Source organism: Podarcis filfolensis (genome assembly GCF_964270895.1).
Source record: "Podarcis filfolensis genome assembly, chromosome: 12".
In the NCBI taxonomy this organism is placed as follows: domain Eukaryota; kingdom Metazoa; phylum Chordata; class Lepidosauria; order Squamata; family Lacertidae; genus Podarcis; species Podarcis filfolensis.
The window spans coordinates 8,573,668-8,595,754 of record NC_139614.1 but is presented as its reverse complement, the minus strand read 5'-3'; the positions used below and the strand labels follow the sequence as shown (position 1 = coordinate 8,595,754).

General features: G+C 42.4%; 1 protein-coding gene across 1 annotated transcript in view; it reads right to left on the bottom strand.

Annotated features, from left to right (window-relative positions):
• Positions 1–22,087, bottom strand: part of TRANK1 (tetratricopeptide repeat and ankyrin repeat containing 1) — a 55,452-nt gene that overhangs the window by 6,624 nt on the left and 26,741 nt on the right. Inside the window, exons 9-21 of the mRNA XM_083577530.1 lie at positions 20,933–21,103; positions 18,010–18,171; positions 16,006–16,260; positions 14,454–14,630; positions 9,800–12,769; positions 8,408–8,607; positions 7,802–7,939; positions 7,180–7,323; positions 6,382–6,538; positions 5,660–5,748; positions 2,621–2,724; positions 1,507–1,639; positions 530–675 (exon numbers count right to left, since the gene is read on the bottom strand). Coding sequence (XP_083433656.1) covers positions 530–675; positions 1,507–1,639; positions 2,621–2,724; positions 5,660–5,748; positions 6,382–6,538; positions 7,180–7,323; positions 7,802–7,939; positions 8,408–8,607; positions 9,800–12,769; positions 14,454–14,630; positions 16,006–16,260; positions 18,010–18,171; positions 20,933–21,103 — 4,846 coding nt within the window. The remainder of the gene's footprint in view (positions 1–529; positions 676–1,506; positions 1,640–2,620; positions 2,725–5,659; positions 5,749–6,381; positions 6,539–7,179; positions 7,324–7,801; positions 7,940–8,407; positions 8,608–9,799; positions 12,770–14,453; positions 14,631–16,005; positions 16,261–18,009; positions 18,172–20,932; positions 21,104–22,087) is intronic.

Sequence of the window (22,087 nt, the reverse complement as noted above, 5' to 3'; positions counted from 1 at the left end):
TGATTTAAAAACAAAAAAGTACTGGGCACTGTTTCTTTTTTTAAAAAAAATCAGCACTTTTACTATTCAATAAGATATTTGTATATGCGCTGTAGAAATGGCTTAAACCAGAGGTCAGCAAACATTTCAGCAGGGGGCCTGTCCACTGTCCTTCAGACCTTGTGGGGGGCCAGACTATATTTTGGAAAAAAAATGAATGAATTCCTATGCCCCACAAATAACCCAGAGATGTATTTTAAATAAAAGGACACATTCTACTCATGTAAAAACACGCTGATTCCCGGACCGTCCGCGGGCCGGACTGAGAAGGCGCTTGGGCCAGATCCGGCCCCCAGGCCTTAGTTTGTCTACCCATGGCTTAAACTATCTTTTCCAAGTAAAGTATTAACATTTTCACAGGCTATTTAGATATGCAGTTCTAAATGGGATGCACTGCAACCCAAGGACACAAATCAGCAATCTTTTCATAAAACTGGCAAGGCAGAAGAAATGCTATTTTTTTAATGAAACAGGTTCTTGAAATACAGACCTTTCAACAGATTTTGCTGCTTCTTCATACAGCTCCTCATGGCAACACATTTTAAGCGCTAGATCAAACTCTTGCATCTGCTCAAAACATCTGTATGCATCTTTGTAGTATTGTCCTCTTTTATAGTAATATGCCGCTTCTTTCACCTGTACGATGATGACACCACATGGATGCTTACATCAAGCATACAATAGCTGGCAACACCTTTCTAATTCTAGCAGATAGGGCTAGACTGACTGCAAGATGAAACAACTTGCTTATGCTAATAGGCTATCATCAAACATCAGATAGGAGTTTAGTTATCACCTGGAGTTCACTCAAGCACCACATATTTCAAGTGAATAAATACACATTCAGCAGCAAGTCACCAAGTCTACCACGACAAATGTAAAGAAAATCAAATCAGGTGCATGCGTGTGTGACAAATTTCTCCCTTTTAACACTTCTCACAATAGAAAGGAAATTGATTTGTCTGTCCTCATCACACAACACAAAAAGGCCAGCTTAAAATATTTACTGGTTCCTAGACTTTCCAGACACTCTCTCTCCCACCCCCACCCCCATTTTCTTCTCCATGGCTGACCTCAATTAAGTCTCACCCACTTACCTAAAATTAAGGCTTCATACGCCCATATCCACACAACACACATATTCTGTAGGGGCAACCAGGTGTACACCAAGCTAGCTTTCATTTCTGCCTACTGACTATGCAAAAGTGAAGTAATATGAACAACAGAAAATATGAAATAAGAAACCTTTTGCATGCAGAGTAGCTGTGGGATAAAATATACTGACCCAAACAGCTCTCCTGAGTCAAATGTCACTTCCATTAACTGTTAAAATAGCTCTCAATGCAATGCTTTGATGAGCAGAGATAAATCAACTTTGATTTCTTACTCTCCCATAGTGAAATACTAAAGAGCCCCCCCCAAAAAACTGGAAAATGAAAGATAAAGAAGTGGGGAAACCACATTTACCTTTCCTAATTTTTCATAAAGTTGTGCACAAAGCTGGTACTCTTTGGCATGGATTAGACATTTGAGAGCCAAATTTGGTTCATCACATTCTAGATAAGTTTTAGCCAGTTCCATATATTCCATTTGCTTCTGTCTGTTTATATATATAGAGAGAGAGAAATAAAACAAAGCAATCACATTTTGAAAAATAGGCAGCCAACTGATTCAAGGTATTTCATTCCATTAGCTATTTTAAAACATTAACAAGCTGAGACAGAAACAGATTCCAACACGCGCTCTTCATGCAGGAAAGAAATATAATAAACAGTGACTTCACTGCTCTAAAAGGGACCTCAAGTCTTCTTTTTGAATCAAGCCATGGTCTATGTTACATCTATCACAACTGTCTTTATTGGAAGCAAAAAGGAGTAAGTAGTTATGACAAATTTGTTCCATCGGCTTCAAAAGGAAGGTCTAGATATGGGAAGGCCAAGCAGGAGAAAGTCTGACGGAGAAACTATGTGGAATGATAATTGTAGGAAGCAGAGATGGTAGCAGCATCCTAAAGAGCTGGGTGTGCACCCTAGAGGAAGGCAAGATATTTACTTTTTATAGCATCTAAGATAGGAAGCATAAAACTGCCACAGATTCCCTATCACCGCCATGCCAATTCACAAGTCACAGCAAGCCACAAATAATGATTTACCACGAATACGCAGATTGTTCTTGTGACTCTCTACTAGCAAGTTCAAAGAACAAAGCAAGACTGATCCCTGAGCTGCAAATCATGGTTTGCTTGGACCAAAATGAAACAACCAATCTCTGGTTCAAATTAACATTAAACCAAGGATTATGGCAGGCATAGGTAAACTCAGCCCTCCAGATGTTTTGGGACTACAATTCCCATCATCCCTGACCACTGGTCCTGTTAGCTAGGGATGATGGGAGTTGTAGTCCCAAAACATCTGGAGGGCCGAGTTTGTCTATGCCTGGATTATGGTTTGCTGCTTCTATGTGCTTAAGTTGGGGGAGGGCAGGGTTTGCTGTAAACCAGCGTTTACGGTGATGCATCAACCGACTTTTAACCAAAAACTTTCAAACAGATTTATGTTTTTTACATTTAGAAGACACTTACCTGGGGTTCATTTTCTTTGACTGTACTTTAAGCACAGCGTCATGTGCCAAGGCTAGTTTTTCCTTCTCGGTTGCTCCTCCTTTTTGATAGCATTTAGCAGCCACCTGAAACAGGAAAACAACATTTATCTAGAGCACTGGTGGTTTCACAGAGAAGCAGTGGAACTCACTTATTTGAATGGCAGACAACAGACCAAGTAGGCTTGCTAATTGTTGGGTATTTTGTTTGTTTTTAATGATCTCTTGCTCCCGTGCCTGCCACCATTTGAGATATCAAAGCTGCAGAATTGGACAAATTTACTGGGAAGATTCGATATCAGAAAGACCAAAAGTTTATCGAGGACTGGGGGAAATTTACAGAATATCTGAAAAATATATGTGATGTACAGACAACGCTTGTTGGTTTTGAAGAGACTCTGTGAGATAGTAAGAAATACTGCAAAAAAGAGAGTAAGAGGAAAAGGAGTTGGGAAAGGCAATATCATGTTTAGAAATGCGTCAACAAATAGAAATTTTACGAAAGAATGACAGAGAAACTGAGGGAAGTCAAAAATTGAAGAATGAGTGCAAAATAATTTGTTGACTGTATAAAATTTGTTTGGAAAATGAATAAAAATTATTTTTTTAAAAAAAGAGATATCAAAGCTCCCCCAAAAAGCAGCGCTCCTAGAAGGCTTCACAAAGTGCCCTAACAGATGCTTGTAGGAAGCCCATAAGCGGATCGTTGCCCTTCTTCACTGTTGCTGCCCACCCCCAAAACAAAACTCAACATGGAGCTTCCATCTAGTCATCATAGCAAATAGTCGTGGATAGACCTTCCCTCCATGAATTATCTGTTGAAAACCATCTAAGTGTTGGGGGGTCGCTGGGAGGCAGGACAGGTCCCCTGGCAAATGACATATACCGTATTTTTCGCTCTATAGGGTGCACCGGCCCATAGGGCGCACCTAGTTTTTTGGGGGAGGGGAGAAAAAAAAATTATTTCCCCCCCAGGTGCGGGGCTGGGGCGGGGGAAGCCCGAGCTTCCCCCGACCCCAGTCCCCAGAACAGGCTGCTATCCGCAAGCCTTGGGAGCCCTGCGGAAACTCCCGCGGTCTCCCCAGGCTTGCGGAGAGCTGCCCGAAGCCCGGGGTGCGCTCCGTTAAAAAATGGAAGGAACTCCCGCGGGCTCCCAAGGCTTGCAGATAGTTTCCTGAAGCCTGGAGAGCGAGAGGGGTCGGTGCGCACCGACCCCTCTCACTCTCCGGGCTTCAGCGAAAGCCTGCATTCGCCCCATAGGACACACACACATTTCCCCTTCATTTTTGGAGGGGGAAAAGTGCGTCCTATAGGGCGAAAAATACGGTACGTGCCAGCCCATCTCTCCCTTGTTCATGCTGCTCGAGAGATCCATCAACCTACTTCCCCGACATGCTTCTGTGACTCATGTCACATGTGACTCATATGACTCATGAGCACACATTGACTTAGCTTGAGGTGTGAGTACTAAGCTACTTTTATTATATACAAATCAGGACAAAGGAAACCAAGGCTCCTCTCTCTCTCTTCTTCCTCGGAGAGAAGGAATACAACAGTACAACAGATCGGAACAATGTAAAAACAACATCCGCTCCCATGACTCCAACAGTGATGGAATGTAAACACAGACATGTGATGAAACAATCCCACATATCTGCACAACGGGGGAATGGAATTCCAACACTAAGCAGGTATCGCTCTTCACATCTTGCAGCAGTGAACTTCATGTTAATTATAAACTGCAGAAAGATGCAGAATCAGAGTTGGGAAAGGATTTGAAAGGTCATTTGACTCGTCCCACGCTTCAAGAGCCACTGCTGCTACAGCATCCATGAGAGGTGGCCATCCAGCCTCTACTTAAAAACCTCTAAGGAAAGATAGTCCACCATATTCTGAGGCCATCTGCTTCACTCTCAACCCAAACATTTGCCCAACCTTGGCTTAAGGCTTAAGCTGTAAATTGCAACATGCAATTAGTGTGTGTGCAAAGAAATCGAGCAACAAACTACGACAGAGTTAGATCCAAAGAAGTGTAAATGGAAGGAAAATAGCAACAAGCCCTGTTCCACAAACGTTGGCACAACGGCTTGATTTGGAGTTCACTCAGTGCTTTATGTAGCAGGGCAGGCTTCTACAGCAAAGAAGAACAGCATCTTTCAATTTAGTTTCATTTCTTTGAACACAACTCTGTAACCCTTGCCCTTTCATAAACATAAGCTGCCTTCTGCATCTGGAAAAGCACATCTGGATCCATTCCTAAATGTACACATCCTCAAGAACATTGGTTAAAAAAATAAAATTCTTAATATAAAATCCAAACTGCAAACAAAAAGAAAACAGTTACAAAACACACTGCTAAAGCACACCCAATATTTCAAGTGTACCAAAGGTAACCCAAAACAAGTTGAGCATGCTCTATAGCATTTGGTTAATTAAACTACTGGGTTAAAAAACAAAAGCAGCACTGGATCTAGCCTTAATTCTTAAGCATTTCTCAAAATTGTGCCAATTCAGCTATGACACACTGGTACATGACAACAAAGACAAAATGTGAAATTAGTTCCACAATTATCAGTCTACTTGCTATATAGTTTTCACTGAGTGACACTTTACCAATGAAAGCAACAAAAACAAGCCTTTGTGTTGCACTGCAAAAAAGAAAAAAAAAACACAATTTTAAGTACAGCAAACATCAACAGGGCATATAGACTTAAACACAGTAACTCAACAGGATTTGTAGGTGTCTTCCCAGTTGTGAATTAGAGGGGCCACATCCATGGCATTTTGCCATGCCTCATCTGCAAAATTATTGAAAAGCATTAAAAAATTACTCAATTAAATGAAGTTCTGCCCCACCCTAGCAGAAGCCTCCCCCTCCCCCCAAGCTCTACAGGTACACAGGTTAGCATAATTCTAATCTGTATTGTTGTTTGTGTTTGTAATTTCACTTCTATGTTTCATTGCCAAGGTTACTGTATTTTTCCTAAAATGGCCTCCCTTTTAAGCAAGTCTGTGAATTTACCTTCCAACACTGATGCTTTGCATAATATTCTCCTTGCGCAATCCATTCTTCTGGAGTTGAGGTTTTAACAAACATGCTGTCATCAAAATCTAGGAGGCAAAACAAGGATGGAAGGAATTGTTGCACTGTTAAAATTCTTGTGACATCAGCTCAGCTCACTTTTAATTCAGTCATCTGAGCAGTTCTCTCGACTGTAAGCCTGCTTTGGGGCGGAGAAAATGGGATGTTGGTTCCCCAACTCACATCCCCTTCTCAAAATGGCCCTCTGACAAAGCTAACTGTTGACCACAGATATAAATGTTCTTGGATATGTGACAGCCTTAGCCAATGCTTTCCTAGTATGTTGCAGTCAGCTGTGAGTTGGTTCCAAGAAACTCTTGAAGAGACAGAGATAAGAAGAAACCAGAGATATATTAGACACAGATCTTTTTAAGTCAGACTTCCCCAACCTTGTGTCTGCCAAATGTTGTGGAATTACAACTTCCATCATCCCTGACCTTTGGCCATATTGGATACTGCAGTTAAAAACAGGAAGGCTGTTTTTAAGCTCATTAAACTAGCCCTGACATTACTGAAGTCATTGGGAATTTCCTAAAATGTAGGCGATAAAAAACATTTAAGCATAAATTTCTCCTTCCTTAATTATTTGCACCTTCTGTGCTAAAATCAAATGTTGATTATGAGACAGTCTAGTCTGCAGAATTTTGTAGCATAGACCTTACCTTTATCTTCCTCTGTTTTGACAACCTGAACAAGTTCTCGCTTGATGAAATATCGAAATGCAGGTGCACGCCTTTCACTGTTTTCGTCAAAGATCCACAGATTGACTCTGGCCCTTGTAATAGCAGTATATAACTGCTTTAGCTCTCCATTAAGCATCTAGGAGTACAATTATGTTCAAAAGACTATCATAAAGAGCAGTGCTGCAGCTAAATACATTTGGACTAATGTTTCATCAACAGAAATCAGACTCTAGGACACCATGTTTGAAGACACGGATATCAAAATAAATTTACTAGTGCAACCTAACATGCCATTAGACTGCCAAGCCAAGTGTGGCCTTTGGTTTAAACTCGCCTGTTTGGAATTCACTGCTTGCTTATAATACAATTATTTTCCCAGAAGTCTGAGAAATCAGCAGGTAATTTGGTGTGCATGTTCAAACCTCATTACGGGCTTCAAGTTCACATATTAACTTGCCTGCCCAGGAAAGAAGGGCAATATATTGTAATGTTGTAGTTCTCTTGGACGCTAAGATACTTAAGTGAAACTTGGAATGTACTTTTATAAGCACAATTTGTATCCAATTTAAGACAATGGATGAAAGTTTAAAAATGCATTACAATGCAATATCTTCAGTTAGTCCTCAAAGATTGGGATATCAACTATTTAGAGATTCATATGTATTCTTTATTTATTCTACAGGCTGATTAAAAGACAAAACGGAAAGAATTACTTATTTAAAAATAGGTTCAAAAATAGGGACATGATGATTGCTTCCGATTTTATTTTGTAATCACCTTGTACATTTCTGGATTCAGAACAGGAAGTTTTCTTTGAGCATCAGCAAATTTCTCCAAGGGCGTTTCAATGACCATTTTGGTTTCTTCAGGTAAAGGAGAGGGAGGTTTGAAAGAAGAAATTATTTTCCACTCTTTGTAAGCCTAAGTGGGGAGGGGGGGGGGGACAGAAAACCATAGCTATAATACCACTACTGCACCTGGAAAGCTGTAACCAAGTTTACAATTTTACTTGTGTTTGAAGTCAACCTCAGAAAGCAAAACAATCTTCAAATCAGTGAGCGAAAGCACACAGTGCAAGGAAACAAAGAAACCCTCTGTCTCGGGCAAAAATCCCTTATCCAATCCCAGATATGAAAATGACTCTGGCTATAAGCTAAGTGGAACTCGTTTGTCAAGTGTTCCCAAAACAACTTACTTGGGGTCAATGTCTTCACTGGTCCTGAATATATTCTATAAACTAAGATGTGCTGATATTGCAAAAAACAACAACAGCCTAGCCTATTTGAGTTGTTCAGCTCTCCCCTAAAGAGAAATGAGTGATATCCAGTCTCCTCTCTCTCTCTCTCTCTCTCTCTCTCTCTCTCTCTCTCTCTCTCTCTCTCTCTCTATTTTCACATACCTCTGAATCTGTGAAAAAGTTGTAAAGGAGCACATCATCAAATTCCAAGCCTTTTGCTTCGTAAATTGTTAGCACAAGAGCTAAACTAAGTTCCTCAGGGATCTTTTCCTTTGCTATTTCATTTGCTACAAGAATCACCTACAATCAAAATGGGAGACATTAGATCACCAAAACCACAGCAACCCATGAAAATAATGCAACAAGTAGAAAGTTGCCTGAAGTTGAATCTAGGTCTTCAGATGCTGGTGATCGATAAGCCTAAGCAGATCCTATCACTGAGAAGAATGGCCTCATTTAGGTGCCTAGGTTACTGTAGTTATCCAGGAACAGTTTCCACACCTCCATCTGAAATTAGGGCTGTGGACTTTTCTTGAAGATTCAGACCTGGTGCCCATAATTTACAAGTGCAATGTATTCTGATGCTCCCAAACAAATAAACAAGAAAAACAAGTGGTCTTCTCTATTAATACAGTACAGACATGCTTAGTTTTATTAACATTCTGAAAAGCTGTTCAAAGAACTCAAGACAGCACATTGTCATTTACAAGAGCGAAAACAGCAACGTTCTGTTCTGGTACAGAACATTATATGCTGAGAAAAGCCTACCTGATGCGCTCCAAACTCTATCGGTTGTGTTTTTCTTTTGTTGCCTCTCAGCAGAATTGCCAGATCGCTAACACTGCAAGATTCCAAGACGGTGGGTTTGGGCCCATCAAAGAGGCCTGAATCCCTAGGAAGACGATCAAAGGATTCTGGGAAATAGTACTGAAGCAAGTCAACAACTCCCGAGGCCAAGTGGAGAATACCTGCAAATGATAATGAGCAGGTAGAATTGACCTATTAAATCTGTCTCTCGGGTGGGAAACAAAATAAAAGGGTAACAGAAAGAACAATATTAATCTTGAAAAGTTAGCAAACGCCTAGCTCAAAACCGCAGCTGGGACACAAAGCTGTTTTACAGCTATGGCTTAAAAGCTGCTTCATTGAGGGTGGCCACATGAGGGGACAGAGAAGGACAGAACATGGTTGAGTCATATATCCTCCTTCCACATTTCTGATAAACTCGTGTTTATCAGAAAGGTGCACAGAAGTGGGTATCACGGAATCACTGCTTTAGACCCTAAGGAACCAACCCAAGTCGGTGCCAGTGCCCAATCCTGCACAGCAGCAGCTATGAGAATCAGTCACCAAAAGCCTCAACCGTTCTGTGAGAAGTCATGTGGGGTTGATTTGGGTTACATCTACACCATACACTTAAAACACTATTATACTACTTCAACAGTCATGGAGAATCTTTGTTAAGATTGTTAAGGGTGCTGGCAACTGTTGCTCTGTGATGTCAGCACCCTTAAAAAACCAAACTTATAGTCCTTGGGATTCTCCAAGACTATTAAAATAGTGTTTTAAATGCATGTTGTCCATGTGATCTTGGACTGGGGTCAACTTCCAGATCAGCCATGGCTTTACTGGGAGCAATGATTCTCCACCTCTTTTCTCTGTTCAAGAGATGCCATAATGAGAAGCCTGCATCAGAGAACTGTTGCAAAGATGGGTAAGGGAAATCACACAGGTCAAATGGCAGAATTACAGGAAAATCCTTTGTAAAGCAGGGCTTCAGTATAAGACTGCAGAGCTAAAATAAATTCTCATTCAGCCTGGAAATTATCGTTTTCATTCTAAATCAGTGGTTCTCAGTTAGCTAAGTAATGTGGACCCTGTTTTTCAAAAGCCAAGCCATAACCCCCCCCCCCCACTTTTAAAAACGATGATATTTGTATGGAAGTTTTTGTTATGTGAATGGTGTCACATAACCATTGTGGCTTACACAAACTCCTTGGGGTCTGCAGACCACCAGTTGGGAACCACTGTTCTAGGTTGTTTAACCTGAATACTTTAAAGGAGCTTTAGCTTAATGGAGTACAGCTATCCTCTCTTTTAAGCCTCCGTCTCCTCAGCCCACCCATGTAACGTATGAATATAGATTTAAGATTTTGATACCTGAATGAGATCTGTAGTTCTGATAAAGCTCGTATATCCTTTTTGGTTTTCTAACAATACTCTGTTTCTTGTCAGCAGAGTTTTTGCTGGCATAGTGGAAAAGTGATTTCAAGTCACTGAAACGAAAAGCAACTCCTTGCATAATGCTCTGTGCTGTGTCACCAGTCAGGAACATCGCATTCGGGTCATCAATGCATTTCATTAGCAATGCTAGCTCTGCCTGGGTGAAATCCTGAATTTCGTCCCCATAAAGCTCATGGATGCACCATGGTAGATCACTGAGCTTTAAGAGTCTTTGAGACAATTTGTGCAAGACATCTTCTTCATCAAAATAATTTCCTTGTGATCTTATTTGTTGGTAAAGGCCGAAGAGCTGATAAATTTCGCTACGGTCTTCTTTGAAGTTTGGGGACCTCTTCCGTCCTAGTTTTTTGTATTCCTCTTCTGTAAGTATGCCTTGGTGGCTGCTTAAAGCCTCAAAAGACCCTTTCAAGAAAGATTTTATTTCTTTCCAAACTAACGCTGGGTTGTAGGGACATTTGCCTTTTACCATTTTGGGCCAGATTTCATTAGCAAATATACCGTAAGTCACAAAGACTCGAGGATCACTCTCTCTAATATGGACTTCTGCAACCTTTTCATCCTCACCATAATCTACGTCAACGTCTTCCTCTTCCTCCTGCCAATTTGAGATGGCGAGATCTTCTTTAGTAGACCATCCAGCAATGGTGTGCTTAAGACTTCCGTCTTCATTTCTCAGAAAAAATGGTTCAGGCATAGAGGCATCAAGGAGCAGCAGCAATTGTCTGGATGTGAGGAAGAGAGGAAAATTTTCGTCTTTAACATCCTGAAGTCGGTGAACATTTGGTTCAAGGGGCTTGAAATGACTAGTTGCCTTTGAAGACTTGCTAAGCTCTATGAAGTTCCTCTGAACTTGCTGGCACAGAACATGGTTTTTAGTAACAAAGATCTGATGCAAGTGTTCCAGTTTGTCAGTTTCTTCTGCAGCATGTTCCTCATCAGAGTCATACCCTAAATTCATTTCTGGGTCTCCTAGATTTGAACCCTCTTCATCTTCATCCTGCTCTTGCTCATCTGTACTTAGAGATGTTTCCAGTTCAGATGAATCAGTGGGGTCGCTGCCATCTTGCTTTTCACTATCTTCCTCCTCAGTGCTGTTTTCAAAATGCATATTAAATTTCAATCTGTGCCACATCTGTCTGACCAGCAAGGGACCTCCTGCCAACTCTGCTTTCTCCCAGTAAGAATAAAACTTTTTCCAAAGCCTGTACAAGCAACAAGTAGTCTTCCCAGTTCCGCTCCGTCCAATTAAGATGATTGGCTCCAACGGTCTGGGGTTCAAATCAATGACTGCGTATTCCAACTCGCCCACTCTGAAGGGGTATTCAACAGCAGTGGTCATGTCACTGATGATATTAAGTGCCATGTTAGTACTGAAACTGTGAAATTTCATGATGTTGTATTCCGTTTCCACCGCACTAGCTGGGGGAAAGTATTCAGGCAGGACATGATCTTTTAACTTTTCTGGCTTAGTATCTTCAACATATATGCGAGGAATGCGCTTTTGTATATTCAAGTTGGAAGAAATCGGAGTTGCATTGATACCTTTAAGCTTTTTCCTCAAAATACAGGACAGACCACGATTGTATGCTTTACATATCTTGTCAGCAGCAAGTTTAACAGCTTGTTTAACAGCGGCACGATCAGCAGCAAGATCAACAGCACGGTCGATAGCGCGGTCAATGGCTCGGTTGAGTTTGCAGTGATCAAGCACAATGTCCCATATCCTGATGATTTCTGTGTAAACCCTCCCAGTTTTTTCTGTGGGATGTGTGGAATTCTCATTCTCTATTATCTTTTCCGCAGCCTCGCTACAGCGAGGAGAAAAGTCTATGGCAAGCTCCCAAAGCAGCCTGGCCCCTTTGTCCAACTTTGCCTCGTAGAGCTGAATGTCACCTTTCAAATATTTCAGCCTCTTTTGTAAACTTTTAGTCCATTCACCGTTTCCTAGCTGCTGAATTGCCAATACTACTTTCTTCTTCATATGGTGAGGGAAGCTTTTGTCTCCTAATTTCTTAAGCACCTCAGAGGTGCACTCAATTTCCCATGTCATATTATCAAAGTCCTGAAGGCACGTCTCAATTTCCTGAAGCTGTCGATTGACTTCGGCGTCTTCTTCCTCTTCTGCTTTGGCCTCCTCAAGCTCATTCTGCGCCTTCTTCCCCAATTCATCTTGGTCTGGGCAAGCATTATAGGCCTCATGGGCACACGCCTGCCGATATGCACTCTTGTCATCTGCAATCCTAGTCATGGAAGGTGGCTGCTTTGGTACTTGGGATGCCACTGAGTTCTCTTTTGTTGAGACTTCATTCAGTGCGAGTTTTTGGATTAAGTGTGTGATTGCTTGTACAAGGCAATCTTGGAGAGTCAATGACTTATTGGTATCTCTGAAAGATGAGCTTTGAACTCCAGCAACTTCTGCCTCTTCATGGGAAACAGCACGTAGATTACGTTCTGTGTCTGACGTGAGTTCTTCAGGCAGCATTTTGGATGACTGTGCAGCTGAAGAATGGGTTGAATTTTGCGGCTCTGACTTGCCGCAAGCCGAAGTGGATTTCAGTATTTTAGTTTGATGTCCTGCTGCATCATGTCGGGACCTCTTCTTGTTCTCAGCCACAGCTTCATTCCAAGCTATAAGCATCGGATCCGTTTTTTTTATTCTGTGACGCACATCTCTGCCAGATTTATTTTTTAAATTCAAGTTAATTTCAAACTTTGCAAGCAAGCCCAACATTTTCTTAACATGCTTTGTTAGGTTTTTCTGAAAAATAATGTGCATGACCGTATTCCCATTCTTGTCTCGCCTATTGGGACTAAGGTACGAAAATCTGGATGGATCCGAATCGTACAAGTCTAGAAGGAGACTCAATAAATGTAAGCCATTCTCATCTAGAGAGAGAGAAAAAACCAAAATATACAAAATTAAGTTTTGTATTTCCATTCGCACAAGCCGCAGTAATATCTTACATTAAAGTTGATCCTTTTTATCCATACTGTACAATGCACAAAGTGGTTCATAACCATCTCTGTTTCCATCCTTCAAGTTAACTTACTTCTAATGAGATGCTGCCTACCAGAAACAATAAAAATTTACTGGCCTGAGAGAAAGCTATGGAGGGCAGATATTTCATTCCAAGTAGAAGGAATTCTCCACAGCCTTGGAACAAGTTCAGAGTTCTGCAATCTCTTGATCTAGGGAGTGTTAGGTGACTTTTCTTTTTAATCCTTTTGACCCACCTTAAGGAATATTTATTCCTTTTCGGAAGGGGGTGGGGAGTGGAAGAATAAAAAGGGTGCTTCAAGAGCTGCACTCTGCATACAGGTTGTCCCCATTTTACTCCCGTCTGTCATCACCAGCGTATAGATTCTCCATACAATGCAATGGTTCATTTGTTCCTAATTAACTTGGCTAAATCTCTCGGCTCTGTTGAACTTTATACTTAATTGTTCAGGTAAAGCTTCCAAATGAGGTAGCTGTACTCTAAGACAGGACAGAAAGGAGAATAAAAAGTGCCACACTGTGTTCTTTGATATTTGAAAGAACTAATGAATATTACACATGATGTAGATAGTTTCATTGTTCATGGAACCCCATGTTGCCTATTTCAGCTGGCAGCAAACTCTCTGGGTTCTTTGGCAGAGATTCTTCTTACGATTTGCTGCCCACAATTCTTCCGAGCAGAAATTGTGGGGGGCAGTATGGGGTAGTGGTTAGAGTGGTGGACAAAGACCTAGGAAACCAGGGTTCAGATCCTTGGTTCGGCCATACAGATGACCTTGGCCAGCCACTGCCTCTCAGCTTAATCTCCTGCACAGCGTCATTGTGGGGATAAAAATGGGGAGGGGGAAGAACTCTGCATGTCTCCTGGAGCTCCTCGGATAATTAATAATAATAATAATAATAGGAGGTAAAGGGACCCCTGACCATTAGGTCCAGTCATGACCGACTCTGGGGTTGCGGCGCTCATCTCGCTTTATTGGCCGAGGGAGCCGGCGTACAGCTTCCGGGTCATGTGGCCAGCATGACTAAGCCGCTTCTGGCGAACCAGAGCAGCGCACGGAAACGCCGTTTACCTTCCCGCCGGAGCGGTACCTCTTTATCTACTTGCACTTTGATGTGCTTTCGAACTGCTAGGTGGGCAGGAGCTGGGACTGAGCAACGGGAGCTCACTCCATCACGGGGATTCGAACCGCCAACCTTCTGATTGGCAAGTCCTAGGCTCTGTGGTTTAACCCAGAGCGCCACCCACTGCCCCTAATAATAATAATAATTTATTATTATTATTTGTAGCCTGCCCATCTGGCTGGGTTTCCGGCTGGATGAAAGGTGGAGTATAATTGGAATAAATAATAAATAAATAAATAAATAAATAAATAAATAAATAAATAAATATGGACTCTACACTGAGCTATGGAACATTCCCATCCCCTTCCTGGTGGTTCTGCAAACCATGCCACTGACTTTGCAATGGTGAGAGGATGGCAGGAGAAGCTGCCGTCAACATGGTTGATGAAGGTTATAAACTATTTCAATAAGCCGCCACTCACAAAAATACCAAGTCAAAGTCCTTACCTTTCTTATCAAAATAAATGGACAACGCAGCATGTAAAGGGGTATCTCCTTCTGCCATGGATATATGGTGTGGATTTGCACCAGAGCTCAGGAGCACACATGCCAGCTCAAAATCATTGCTCTTTAAACATTTCTGAAGTGGTTTTTCATGGCTTGCTCTACTCCCCTCAGGTGACGCTTTGGGAAATGATATTACAAATACCAACATTACAAGCGCATGCTACCGGGGATCGGGGGAAACAGCAGCTAAATTTCAACAGTTCTAGAAAAGGCACAATGCATCCACAGAAGCTTGTGAGATTAACAACAAGGATTTCGTTATGACTGCACGCAAGCTGCCCTTTGTCTACTAGCGTTTAGGTTGGAGGGGAGAATGAGATGAAAGGGCGGCCCCATGATAAACAGGACAGAGGTGTGGAAGGCATAATGGGAGCCTCTCTCTTAAGCTTAAGGCAGGCTTAATAAAAATGCGGTTCCCTTCTACGACTGGATTGAAGACTTACACAAACTCGCAACATATGAACAACTTGCATATAAATGCAGACTTGCCATGGACAGATTCAATGCTGTTTGGAATCCACTCTTACAAATACTGTAATGGGTTAAGATCTGGTGAAGTACAATACAGTGGTACCTCAGGTTAAGTACTTAATTCGTTCCGGAGGTCCGTTCTTAACCTGAAACTGTTCTTAACCTGAAGCACCACTTTAGCTAATGGGGCCTCCCGCTGCTGCTGCTGCGCCGCCGGAGCCCGATTTCTGTTCTTATCCTGAAGCAAAGTTCTTAACCTGAAGCACTATTTCTGGGTTAGCGGAGTCTGTAACCTGAAGCGTATGTAACCTGAGGTACCACTGTAACAACTTTGCAAAATATACAGTTTTGGGTTCCCCCCCTTCCCCCTTTATTCTCCTTTATACACGGGTTCTGTACCACAGTAATTCCTAGCTTCTGCAGCCATCTACAATCAAGTTAAACCAAAGGATGGGTACATCAAGCTTGCAACTGAGCTAGCAGTACCAAAGCAGCTCATAGCGTCACAATTCAATATTGCTTGATTGTATCCCACACCACCAAGCCTCTGCCACCAATTTTGCTTGGTCACCCTCTGCTCACATAAAGCGCCATCTTATTATGCAACACAATACCACAACTTTTCCACGCCATAGTTCAGCAGGCACAAAAGGCTATTTGTAGTTACAGTCGTACCTTGGGTTTCGAAAAGCCTAGTTCTCGAACGTTTTGGCTCCTGAACGATCAAAACCTGGAAGTGACTGTTCCGGTTTTCAAACGTTCTTTTGGAAGCCGATCGTCCGACGTGGGTTCTGCAGCTTCTGATTGGCTGCAGGAGCTTCCTGCAGCCACTCAGAAGCCGCATTTTGGTTTTCAAAGGCTTTGGAAGTCAAACGGACTTCTGGAACGGACTCCGTTTGACTTCCAAGGTACAACTATATTTTTTTTAAAAAGGCAGAAGAGATAGACTGGCATTAGTTTAACTCAAGAACGAAGAGATATTCAGATCTTCAAGGAAAGTTTGGTATCTGTGAATACTCACCTCCCCTCTGGATCAAGCATCTCACGAGATGCAGCCGTCGCCCATCTGACCTGTTTATGCCTTTCAAGACGGTGCCAATGTCAACGTCTGAAAGATTGCAGTTCTTAATAAGGCCGTCTCCCAATGTCATATTCCCTGTGGTTTTTCGGGTCAGCAGCAGCAGAACTTCATGCCACCTTTGCTTCTCCAGCAACAGCTTTATGAAGCTGCTGGCGCATGCAGGAGGAATGTCACAAATTATTTCTTCAGGAATTTCTGAAAAGTAGTCAAAATAAGGCTGCCATTATGCCCAGCAAAAGTAACAAGATCTTTGAAATACACTTGACTAAAAAAGCAAATTCCTTGGCACTTCGGATTTGAGTATTGCATGTGTAGAGGTGAGCAACCTGTTCCACTCGTGAAGCCACCCCATGGTTTCGTTCCATCCAAGTCCCTTCATTCTCATTTGTTCCCTTCTTATTTTTCCTAGCTTTTTAAAATGCCTTTTCTTCCCTTTGATGTAGTTTTCAGAACAATTAAAATACTTTTTTCCTAGTTGTATGGAAGTTTCCCTCCAGCTGTTATACTTCTGCTGGCACGTACAGTGTGCTGTGTTTGTGGAGCACATTAAAGACAGAGGTACAGTGGACCCTCTGGATACGAATGTAATTTGTTCCAGGGGTTCGTACATACCCCGAAAAATCCGCAAGTAGAGCCGCCGCTTCTGCACATGCACGCGCGGCTAAACCCTGAAGAATACACTTCTGGGTTTGAAGCATTCGCAACCCGAAGGTAACGTAACCCAAGAGTCCACTGCAAATTACTTTAACCCGCTTTCCAGGAAAGTAGTCCGGGGGGGGGGGGCAAGTGATATATGTATCTCTTCTAGATACTCACTGAATCAAACCTAATCAAACCCAGTGGGGCTTATTTCTGAGGCGGCCTGGATGTAAACTGGAAATTCTAATCTGATTTAGACATGGTGAAATTTTTCGTTGTTCTAGAAAAATCCAAAACACTTTCACCTTTTGCTCTGTCCATAATATGTCACAACTTCTATCTTATTTAAATGCCAACTGAATACGTTGACATACAAAGATGGGCACTGATTGCCCTCCTCAAAACACTTAACGCAGTTGTGCATTAAAAAAGCTACAAACCTAGGGACGAAAAATCTGAACTCTCCGTAAACCTGCAATATAGCCAATGTGACATTTTAGTTCTCGATTTATTTAAGACAGGAAGAAGGCAATGAAAATACATCATTGTTTTCCCTTTTGTTTCTCAGAAAGATTCCATTGGTGTCTCCTATTTGCTACAAACCGTAGATCACAAACTAGCACTAGGGTACATCAAACTTTCTGGCAGGCACTGAAAGGCTTCTAAGTGAGGCAGGAGCTACACACACCCCCGACAACAAGTGCTTTTCTTTTGTTAATCCAACGATGCGATAGAATTCTCTATGTTCCTCGACTCAGTTGGTTACCATTCACAGAAAATCAGTTTACACAGCACATTAAAATATCCAACTGGACAACTTTTGCCGCCTAGAGGACAATATAAATGCTTTGCAATTAAGACTTTCTATCTGATATTCTGATCCCGCTGAAGACCGAAAGTGGACGTGCATCAGGCTGCAGCAGTCAGTCTGGGGTTTTATGGAGCACATCAGGACAGGAAAACAAAGCTGTTAAAATGGATTACTAAATATTCAGCCTTCAGAACGTTCAAGTAGATAGCAAGCAGAGGATTCTATTTCAAATTGCTCCTATGTAAAATATCCCCCGGTGTGCTAATTTCCTACATATAGCAGCGGGGTGCAAGGGGCAGCAAGACTTGAACAACAGCCAAAATTGGCTATTTAGATGAAGCAACATGAACGCTCAAGTTCTAGAAATATTAAGCAGTGGAGGATTGGTCTTTATAGCAAACATTTTACTTGGTTTCCAAGCCATCCTTGTGTTTTGGAAATGATTCAAACATGTCCCTGGCATATATCAGATACTGAGAATGAAACATATTTACCTCTTATTGAATTCAGCAGGTTCAGAAGCCTCTGAACTTTTTCATGCCTCAATACACCGATGTTATGCACTCTGTTTTCTGAACGACAAAACCTCACAAACTGCTCAAAAGCATCATGAAGCAAGGCAATGCTGTCTGCAGGGTCTGTGCATTCAGTCTGCTCTGTGGGGAACAACATTGAAAACCTCTCTGAGACATTTTTTCTCTCCTTTTTCGACGGGAACAGAGCTCATGGATCTGCAATCCATGATAAGGGGACATGAAGGGAAAAAATCAATAGTAAAGTGGCCCAACATTTCTACTTCCAATAGCCATATATTTCCCAAAAACCAGTGGTTTTCAAATTTTCCCATCATCCAAAACCTTCCGCTGTAACCATCTTGAAAGTGGCAGCTGTGACAACACCTTATGCATATATGCATATTATATGCATATAATCATGCTTATAAAATCATGCCGTTTAAAAATGGTTACATCTTTTAATTGCTATGCCATGGGACTCTTGTTGTTTTTCTCTTCAGGAACACATCAAGGTAATGTGCCTTGGAAATCCTGTAGAAAATTCTAGGAAACATTCTTGGATACCTCTTTCTGTTGGACACATAACTCTTTTGTGTTGCCTATAGATAGTTGTGATGTATGGAAGTGAGAGCTGGACCATAAAGAAGGCCGATCGCCGAAGAATTGATGCTTTTGAATTATGGTGCTGGAGGAGACTCTTGAGAGTCCCATGGACTGCAAGAAGAACAAACCGATCCATTCTTCAGGAAATCAGCCCTGAATGCTCACTGGAAGGACAGATCCTGAAACTGAGGCTCCAATACTTTGGCCACTTCGTGAGAAGAGAAGACTCCCTGGAAAAGACCCTGATGTTGGGAAAGATAGAGGGCACAAGGAGAAGGGGACGACAGAGGACGAGATGGTAGTTCTTGAAACTACCAACTTGTGTTTGACCAAACTGTGGGAGGCAGTGGAAGACAGGAGTACCCTGCGTGCTCTGGTCCATGGGGTCAAGAAGAGTCGGACATCACTAAACAACAAATACAGTGGTACCTCTAGTTACGAACTTACCGTATTTTTCGCTCTATAACGCGCACCCGACCATAACACACACGTAGTTTTTAGAGGAGGAAAACAAGAAAAAAAATATTCTAAACAAAACAGTGGATGTATGATTTTTGTGGTTCATGCTGTGGCCACAGACATGTGATCTGACAGTGAGTTTGGAGTAGCCCAGTGCAAAAATCCTGAGGATCCTTTGTAACCACGTTTTAAGTGGGGAGGGAAGGAAAAGCACTCAAGGGACAAGGAGCATGCGTGGGGTGGGTGGAGAAGGATGCTGCTAATAATGAAGAAGAGGGGTATAAGGGGAGAAGGCTCCTCTCCTCTCCCGCTTTGCTCCTTTAAAGCAAGCAGGCTCTGCTTTTCTCCCTCCTCCCCGCTCATCCCCAGCTTAGCGAGCTGAAAAACTTTATTTAGCTATTTAGCTAGCTGAGTGGGGAGGAGAGAGGGACAGAGAGCCTGCTTGCTTTAAAGGAACCAACCGGACAGGAGCTGCTTACACTTGTGTAAGCGGCTCCTCTCCTCTCCCGCTTTGCTCCTTTAAAGAAGCAGGCTCTCTGTCCCTCTCTCCTCCCCACTCAGCGGCTCTTCTCCCGCTTTGCTGTTTCAAAGCGAGCCACGGAGAAGGGAAGGAAGAGGAACCATGGATCCTCTGCTCACGACTGCAGCAGATCCCCCCGCCACCTGTAAGCATTCCCTCCATAACACGCACAGACATTTCCCCTTACTTTCTAGGAGGAAAAAAGTGAGCGTTATGGTGCAAAAAATACGGTAATTCGTTCCGGAGGTCCGTTCTTAACCTGAAACTGTTCTTAACTAGGTGTGCTTTTACTCTTGCTGCTGCTGCACCGCCGGCACATAATTTCCGTTCTCATCCTGGGGCAAAGTTCTCAACTCAAGGTAACTCTTCCAGCTTAGCGAAGTTTGTAACCTGAAGCGTTTGTAACCTGAGGGGTTTGTAACTCGAGGTACCACTGTAGATAGTTGTTGAACCTTAGCACTGGGCCTATAACTGAAGAACATGCCCTGGAATAGGACTGAAGAACCTGTGCCTCTCCAGATGTTTTTAGACTCCCATCTGCCCCAGCCAGTACTCAGAGATGACGGGAGTCTTGAAAAATCTGGAGGGCCATCCCTGCTCTAGAATACACCCCCAACACTTCTCAGCCGTTGTGAATTGTAGAAGTGAGCAATATTCTTTCAGAGAAGAGTGTCTGGCGTCTTCTCTCCGAAGATGACCTGAAAAGTTTCAGAGGAACCCCAGAGTTTCCCGAAAGAGCTTTAGGGAAAGCTCCATCACTAGCACATAACAACACACAATTATATGTATCAACCAAAACAATGTCGCCATGCAGCCCTGCCGCTCAACTGGTGAGATATTATTAGTACAGTAGCGGGCATACAAGCCCAAAGGACTGCACAAATCTCCTCGGCCTATGTATGCTTGTCTCACCTCTGCACCAGTACTGATAGCTGTCATAGTGTAGCAGCTTTGGGTTTCCAGTATCAAAGCCCAGTTTCAAAGCTTTGGCGACAAAAACACTTTGCAAAAACCTAACAGGAAACCATGGTTGGGGTGGGCAGTCGGGACATGGGTGAAATTAACACAGAGATGGAGAGGAGCAGAATGATCATGACGTCCAGTCTCTGAATAATGGTTAAGTGTTATGTCTACAGCAGGGTTTCCAGCTGCTTTTGGACTACAGTTCCCATCATCCCTGACTACTGGTCCTGCTAGGTATGAATGATGGGAGTTGTAGTCCAACAACAGATGGGAGACCCAACCTAGAAAACGAAGAGGACACTTTTGCCAAGTGTGGGTTATTACTGAATTGAACAAGGAGGTCTGCTTCTGAAGTACCTGGTGACTCATCCCGGTGTAGATTAAAACTTTCCATGTGCTTGCTGATTATATCTATAACCCTGAACTTCTTGTGTTTTTTCAAGATATCCATAGCAGACCTTGACTGGGCATCACAGATCTTTGGATCCACCCCAGCGTTCAGAAGCATCTCCACATTTTCTATCAGATCTGAAATACAAAACAAATAAAAGGAGTCTGCAATATTCTTGACTTGAATCACAACAGGCTTCACGCCATGAGTTCAGCTTTGTGATTTGACACTTGCAGGAAGGAAGAACCTCTGAGAAGTGCGTGGCGCTCGTATGCAGCCGTTCTGAAACTGGTCCAAAGTGCAAACAATGAGTAACTGATTGCAGCAATCCACGCTTGCCAGAAACATCAAAACACACCACTCATTCATCTACGCCGGGTCTGTCACAAAGGGAAAAGAGGATAACAAAAACTGCAAAAAGTTCCCAGGTCACCAATTTGGGCTGAGAAATATATGGTGGAGGATTCACATTTTGGGTGCCCACTAGACTGATAATTTTTTTAAAAAGAGAGGAATATAGGTGCATTTTTCAAATGGAACAGATAGATGCTTAGTTCCTCCCCTTCAATCTCAAAAAGGATTGCAAGACAGGAAGCCAACAAGACACCTGCTTTCCCGGCTCCCTCACAAAACTAGTGCAAAGCAATACAAATTGTTATTTCAAAAAAACTGGGAGCACAAAATTATTGCTTTTCAATGGTGGCTCCAATCTTATGGAACTCCTAGGTTTAGATGGCCCCATTTTATTCTGGGACCTTCTATGCCCAGAGCCGTTGTTCTATTAGTGAAATTCAGTCCTTCCTGGGCATGTCTTTATCGCATTATTCATTCCCTTTCTGCGACAGCAGTGAATTTATTACTCATGTTATTCCAACTTTTCGGTCACCCAGTGGCTCTGGGAAAATTAACACAATGATGCTTACTACTGCCAACCCACTTACCTAGGAGTAAGCCCCACTGAACTCAGTGGAGCTTATTTCTGAGTAGATCTACCTAGGATTGCACTGTAACTGAATTAGAAGCCTACTCTTGATGCTGGAACAGACACTTGTTTTCCCACTGCCACCTCATGGGCAAAATAAAACTTGCAGAAACTATCACGCTACAATTCTATGAGAATA